The sequence below is a fragment of the Canariomyces notabilis genome (assembly GCF_033297395.1).
Source record: "Canariomyces notabilis strain CBS 508.74 unplaced genomic scaffold N656scaffold_30, whole genome shotgun sequence".
Classification (NCBI taxonomy): domain Eukaryota; kingdom Fungi; phylum Ascomycota; class Sordariomycetes; order Sordariales; family Chaetomiaceae; genus Canariomyces; species Canariomyces notabilis.
This window is the reverse complement of record NW_027041852.1, coordinates 363,401-370,135: the sequence shown is the minus strand read 5'-3', so window position 1 is coordinate 370,135 and position 6,735 is coordinate 363,401. Positions and strand designations below refer to the sequence as shown.

General features: G+C 54.3%; 3 protein-coding genes across 3 annotated transcripts; 1 reads left to right on the top strand and 2 right to left on the bottom strand.

Annotated features, from left to right (window-relative positions):
* N656DRAFT_783990 (uncharacterized protein) lies at positions 1-1,084 on the bottom strand. Its single transcript, XM_064816066.1, has 3 exons — positions 627-1,084; positions 193-551; positions 1-130 (listed from the first exon to the last, which is right to left on the bottom strand). Exons 1-3 carry the CDS (start codon positions 896-898, stop codon positions 81-83), a joined length of 681 nt encoding a protein of 226 aa, XP_064666307.1. The 5' UTR covers positions 899-1,084; the 3' UTR covers positions 1-80.
* N656DRAFT_783989 (pirin-like protein) lies at positions 901-2,700 on the top strand. The gene is made up of 2 exons (XM_064816065.1): positions 901-1,640; positions 1,715-2,700. Exons 1-2 carry the CDS (start codon positions 1,292-1,294, stop codon positions 2,476-2,478), a joined length of 1,113 nt encoding a protein of 370 aa, XP_064666306.1. The 5' UTR covers positions 901-1,291; the 3' UTR covers positions 2,479-2,700.
* A 794-nt stretch (positions 2,701-3,494) lies between these two features.
* N656DRAFT_420074 (uncharacterized protein) lies at positions 3,495-6,728 on the bottom strand. The gene is made up of 2 exons (XM_064809593.1): positions 4,993-6,728; positions 3,495-4,941 (listed from the first exon to the last, which is right to left on the bottom strand). Exons 1-2 carry the CDS (start codon positions 6,539-6,541, stop codon positions 3,764-3,766), a joined length of 2,727 nt encoding a protein of 908 aa, XP_064666305.1. The 5' UTR covers positions 6,542-6,728; the 3' UTR covers positions 3,495-3,763.
* Positions 6,729-6,735: the final 7 nt, after the last annotated feature.

Sequence of the window (6,735 nt, the reverse complement as noted above, 5' to 3'; positions counted from 1 at the left end):
GTAGTGGCAATCCTACCAGAACCTTCGTCTTCTACGTGCAAGATCACTATTCCGTTACAGATGACCACAAGATGGTTCCTTTATGATGTTACTGTGGTTGATTGTTTCCTCCTCTCTTCAAGTTCGGTCCCTGTATCATTATCGTGTTTGTTCAGCATCGCCCTACAATGCATTCTATCTTTCGAAACTTACATAGCCTAACTCTGCCAGTGAACACCCCCCTAGCTGGTTGCCACGATATCTGCAAGCGTTGCCCCGGCTGTGGTTTCATGAAACTGACCTCTATCACGTTGAGCGGCGGTAGCTCGGTAACCCCAGCTGCTTTCCTTGCTGTGTTGGCAGCCCTCCATGCGGATGTTGTGAAGGCGACGAACTCGTGATTCTTTATCGCAGTGAAACTGAGTATCTGAAGCTCTGTGTTGTCTCGCTGATCATTGTATAGGGCTTTGACAACCATCTTCCCGAGGAAATGCCAGAAAGGGAAGGGGAAATTCCAGGTGTATTGGTAGCCTATTTGGTGGAAGATTTGTTGTTGTTTTGAGATTGATACTCTGCCAATTGTTACTTAGTACGTCCTTAGATCCCAAACGTGAGATTGTTATGGGGGTTTGGTAATCAAGACGCACTGGATGACAACATGGGTGATGCTATTCGTGTCAAAGTCTTTGAAGCATTCCTCTGTTGTGGCCTGGACGTCTGGGACTGGAGCTTCGATGGCAGCGTCGTCGTCGTTGGGCACTCCGTTGGGTCCCACTGTTAGAGTGCGCAGTGAGGGGTCCACTGAGATTTTTGGGGCTCGGGGTGGGACAGGCGGATCGTCAGCGGCAGCGGCAGCGGCAGCGGTAGCGGCGGGGGACGGCTTTGGATTGTTCACGCTGCCTTTGGCTTCGGATTCCATGGTGTCCCGTCTACTCGCCGGGCGCAGCACCACGCAGCTGGTAGGTTGATGGGGTGAAGCTACGTACCCGCTGTCCAAATAATGTTGGGAATTTGGGTACGGTACCAGACTACAATGGAGTCGCTAGAGATACGACCCGTTTATTTCCCAAAAAAAAAAGTGGTTTGGAGAACCACCTGTAGGATATGTCACAGCTTACAAAGACGCTGTGTGGTGGTTTCGTAAGGTGGGCTGGTGGCCACAACTGCAATCACTAATTGTTCCTTCAGTCGCTGGACCCTTCTCTGGAGATGCAATAATCTCATACAAATCCATCACTCATCCATACCTCACCTCGAGATTCATCCTTTGTGATTTACACATATTTATACCTCAATCAGCTTCCTCGACTCGATGAGGACCTTTTCATCATCCGCCGTCCTCTCCATTGTCGTAGGAATCTGCTCAATCCTCATCCTCATCTTCAGACAAGAAATTACCGCTTTCACAGCCGATTTCAGCTCACACCTTTTCAACACATCATCGCCATCTGGCCCTGAAATAAGCACCAACCCCAGAGAAAACACCACCATGTCCGCCCCGCGCGCAATCCGCCAAGCCTTCCTCGCCCTCCAGCAATCCGAAGGCGCGGGTGCCCTCGTCCGCCGCTCCATCGGCACATCCAACCTGAGAAACTTCTCCCCCTTTCTCATGCTCGACCATTTCTCCGTCTCCCCCGGCGCCGGGTTTCCCGATCATCCCCGTATGCAATCCCCCTAACCTCCAACCCTCCCTTCTACCTCTGAACAGCTGACTAACTAAGTAATATTACGACAGACCGCGGCCAGGAGACAATAACCTACCTCCTGCGGGGCGCCATCGCACACGAGGATTTTGCCGGCAACCGCGGCCTGCTTTTACCCGGCGATCTGCAATTCATGACCGCCGGCCGGGGGATTGTGCACGCCGAGATGCCGATTCATGATTCGGACCCCGCTCGCGGGGGGGATCCGGAGGTTGTTGAAGGGTTGCAGCTGTGGGTTGATCTGCCGAAGCAGCTGAAACTCTGCGAACCGCGCTACCGGGATCTGCGCGCGAATGAAATCCCTGAGGCAACTGCTGATGAGGGACGGGTGAGGGTTAAGGTTATCAGTGGACAGAGTCAGGGGGTTGAGTCGGTCAAGGACTTGGCGTATACCCCTGTTTGGTTGTTGGATGTGGAGGTTAAGCCGGGTGGCAGGATCGAGCAGCCTGTGCCGAAGGGGTGGAATGCGTTTGTGTATATTCTGGAGGGGGAGGTGGTTTTTGGGAAGGAGGGTGCTGGTGAAGGGGAGAGGATGGTCAAGGAGTTTCATAATGTGGTTTTTGGGAGTGAGGGGGATGTGGTGTATGCCCGGGTGGATGAGAAGGCGGAAAAGGGGGCAAGGTTTGTGCTAGTGGCCGGCACGCCGCTTGATCAGAAGGTGGTGCAGTACGGCCCGTTCGTGCTGACGTCCCAGGAGGAGGTGTACCAGGCATTTATGGACTACCAGAGCCATTCAAATGGGTTTGAGAGGGCCAAGGGGTGGGAGAGCGAGATTGGGAAGCAGATGGCGCATTAGTTGGGTGGCCGGGTTGCGTGTACCGTACTGTACTGTACAAAATTGATGATACCATGCCTGTGTGACAGTTGAGTTGTTTAGTTGCCTGGATGTATATACGCCTTTCTGGGTCCGCGCCTGTACGGTTATCGTGGGAAGCTTGACCTCCTTTCGATTGACTGTGAAAAGGCTACCTACATCGCGATGCTCATCTCTCTCCCGCCAGAGATCGGTCAGAAAAGGCGAGAGAGAATCTGCTTCAGATCTATCAGCACCGGACGATACAAACCCATACACCAAACATCCATACATGCAACAAAAACACCAGACATGCAGAGCAAGTAGTAGCCCCTGAAACCTGACAACCGACAAACCAACCCCCTATCCACACAAGACATCCCAAACAAAACTCTGCCTACGTAGCGGAGTCGACTAAACCTACAACAACCAGCCAACCAAACACAACATCCGTAGACTCCCACAAGTCATGCAGCTCACAACGCCCATCCATACCAGTCCAGCCATACCGGTCCAATCATACCGAACTCCATCCCTGCCTGTCCCACGCACCTCCATGATTGTATCGTATGTACCGTACATCGCTCCCAGCCCCATCGGAAGAGCACTTAGATAGACAGTTTAAAGAGGGAAGACTCGCACGGAATCCGAATGCGAGGATGCGAGGACTGACTGCCCCGCGTGTGAAAGTGAAAGTGTGAAAACAAAGCAAACAAAAGCATAGCTGCTGCCGACGCCGCCGACACGCCATCGACTAGCTCAGCAGGGGTGCTGCGATAACCCCCGTCTGGAGTTTTGATCGATTCCACCCTGTGATAATTATTTGTGGCGACATGTCGGCTTTGGCTGCGGCATATTTATCATCGTCATGATCATTAACTGCTGGGAAAGTTGGAAAGTGAAGAAACGCGAGAAGATGTAGTAGTCCTGACAGAAAGAAGAAAAAAGACAGAAGACAGAAGAGGAGCTGCCTTTACTCCTGTTGGAACTTTGCATCTTCAGGTTTGAAACCCTTGGCAGGGCTTTGAACCTGCTTTGAGTTATAGGCACAGGCACGCGCACGCGCACGCGGGGAGCCGTTGCTGTTTCAAGTTGTTTGTCTCTAGATGCAGGAGGAGGTCCGTCAAGCTTGCCAGCTGCAACCGTTCCATCTCCAGGTGCAGCCCCAGATGCAGGTACAGGTGCAGTGAGTAGTAGCGGAATCAAGGTGGTGGGTTGAAGAAACGCGAGAAGACGTCATCTTGAGAGAAAAAGACGCAAGAAACAGAAGACAGAAGAGGAGCTGGTTCTACTCCTGTTGGAGCTTTGCATCTTCATCTTCGAAACCCTTGGCCTTGGCCTTAGCTGGGCTACCGCTAACCTGCTTCTGCTTCAAATCGTAGGCACGCGCACGCGGGAGCCGTTTCTGCTTCGAATTATTGTCTCCGGACTCGCGTCCGCCACCCTGGCTAGGTGCAACCGTTCCGACTCCAGCTCCAGGTGCAGGTGCAGCCATAGTAGTAGTAGTGGGATTAGTCGTCGGCTGGGTACTGGCACCGGTAGCCGAACTCTTGCGGGGAGATCCAACTTGAACCCCAACAACTCGCTTCCAGTTCTTGTGCTGCTGCTCAGTTGTTCCATCACGGACCGAGGACGGCGGATAGCCCGACTGCCGGGGGCGCGGGCGAGGCAGGGATGAAGTCAGACCCGAGGACCGCTGGGAAGGGGTTTGACTTTGACTTTGACCGCTGTAGCTCTCGTTGTTGTTGTAAACCCCCGAGCGGGTGCTGTGGGCTTGACCTGTCGTTGTTGTACTTTTACCACCTCCGCAGTCCGTTGTTCCCAGCGTGCCACACGAGCTCGACTGGCCATAATCACCAAGATCCCCATCACGAATCTGCCTTTCCGAAACCCGCCCTCGAAACTCAACCCCACCCGCCTTGTCAACAATCTGTGACGGCGCGCCAAGGGGCCAGGCCGGCGGAGGGCTTTTCTCTTCTCTTGCCAGGCGGCGAGCACGTCTCAGTTTGTTCCTGTATGAAGCAGCACTGATAGTACTGCCTGGCAGTGACACTTCCGATTCCGCTTCCAAGGCAGTGCCGTCGCCGTCGCTGTCCAGACCGGTCGGTGGTGGTGGCGACCTGATCCTTTGAGGAAAGGAAAGGCGCAGTCTCTCGAGCACGGAGGGCTTGCCTGAAACAGGCCGCGGAGGGCGGGGATTGAGTCCCTTGGAGAAATCGTGCACGACAAGCGTGGGAGTGCCATGCTGCAGGTGGAAGTAGCCGATGCTTTTCTCAACTGTGTCCGGGTGCGACTTGTCATGTGGCTTATTGGGAATGCCTGGCATCGGGTGGTGGAAGGAGGGCCATGGGGTTCCAGCACGGGTGTCCGCAGCGGCGGGCTTGTTGACGGGATACCGGCCAAGAGCATCTCGCAAGTTGGGCTCTGATCCTCCGGCGATGGAATAGGGTTGTGAATCCCGAGGCCCTGAAGAAAGGTTAGCAATGGCTAGGACGGGAGATCTGGAGCTCAGCTTACATTTAAAGCCGCCATCAGAAGGTAGAAACAAGGTGGATGGCGGTTCCTTGTTGACAACAGAGCCGCGGCGGACACCCGAGACGTCCGAGGCCGGATACTCACTCGCTGCCGTCGAAAAGTACGCAGATGAAGTATCCATACGCGAGCCTGGTGGCATTTGCTCAGGAGTAGCTACAGCTCTCACACCGGCAGCGACTGGTTTGCGAGTGACAGAGCCGCCGGCGCGCTGCTTTGTGTCGAGCTCGACTTCGCTCGCACTTTTACAGTGCTCAGCCCTCTGCAGAGAACTGTCCGTACCCAGCTGACGGCGAATGCCTACATGCTGTACATGGACGACTGGGACATTCCGGCCATCAACTTCGGGCGCTGAAATGTTGCGAGGCATACTGCACTTTCTTATGTAAACGACTTCGGCTTCTTGGACAACGGCATCCTCAAGAAACTCAGCGTCATCCGAGTCCAATGTTCTTGTGGTGGAAGGACCCTGAGGTCGGAGTTCTTGAGCCCGAAGCCAGATACTATATGGAGACTGCTCGCCAGATGTAATGCCCGGAGACTGGAATCGAGTGATTGCGGCTGCAAGTCCGACCGAGGCGATGGTTGAGTTCTCTGGCAGGAGCCGAGTGGTTGGGTCTCTAGCAGCATCTTCATCTCTGCGGCCGTCGACTTCTTTGGCATAGCTGAGCGTGTCTTTCAGGCGCTCGGTGCTGCAGGCGAGCCGCCAAGATGTTATCAACTTATCAGGTGTGCAACCTGGGTCATCTGAGGATGGTGCGTCAATGATGCATGTTAGCTCCCGGGCGTTCTTTTGGTTTTCGGACTTGTGCCCATGCTTGGGAGATGCTCGGTATGCTGTATCTGATAGATTGCTGGCTGACGTTGACTTAGGCTCTGGGTGTGCCTTATGTAGTCTTGGATCGCTCACGAGCGTCCTATCAGGCTTGGTACTTTCACCAACGGAAAACTCTGAACTGTCATGAGAACCGCCGCCAGGGAAACGTTGAACAGCAAGAGAGCTGGGCGGCTGACGAGGACCAGTCGATGGGCCTTTTGACGAAGCCTTGAGTCCCTCATCGTCAAGCTCTCCATGGTAATTCTTCAAGAGCCTCTTCAACTCGGGTTGCCTATCAGTCTCAACCTGACTGCTTTCCACAGCAGAAATTGCTTTTCGACGAGGCGTAAGCTCTTGAGAGAACTCGCCGGGAGATCGATTTTTGACGCGCTGTAGCTTGTCAGAGCCTCTGCTTTGCGCACCAGCATCGATTTCTTCATCATTCTGTGTCTTTTCAGCGGACAGCCGTCTCGACTGGACCGGCTCATCATGATTTTGGGCAGTGACGAGCCTGATGGACGGCTGCAACGGGGCTTGGGGCGGATTGTGACGCGTTCCAGCAGCAGCGACCGACCCTACCGGATTCATGCTCAGCGGCCCGGGCGCGCGAGGAGGAGGCTGTCGTCGAGACGATGCATCCTGGGGGTTTGATTCCGGCAATGACGGTGTCCTGACGGAGCGCGAGGAAGCGCAGCAGCAGAACTTGAGGATAGCCATTGTCACGTCCTGCACAATGCCTTTCTTTGCATGCAGCAGCAACGAGCGTAACGGCGAGAAGCGAAAGTCTAAATTCTCTCACAAAGCTTGTCAACAATAAACAAAATCCGGAAGGCTCCGTGAAAAATTATGCACCGCCGAGCTCGTAATGGTGTGAGTTGCGGAACCCGGACCGGCATAGGTATACACCGACA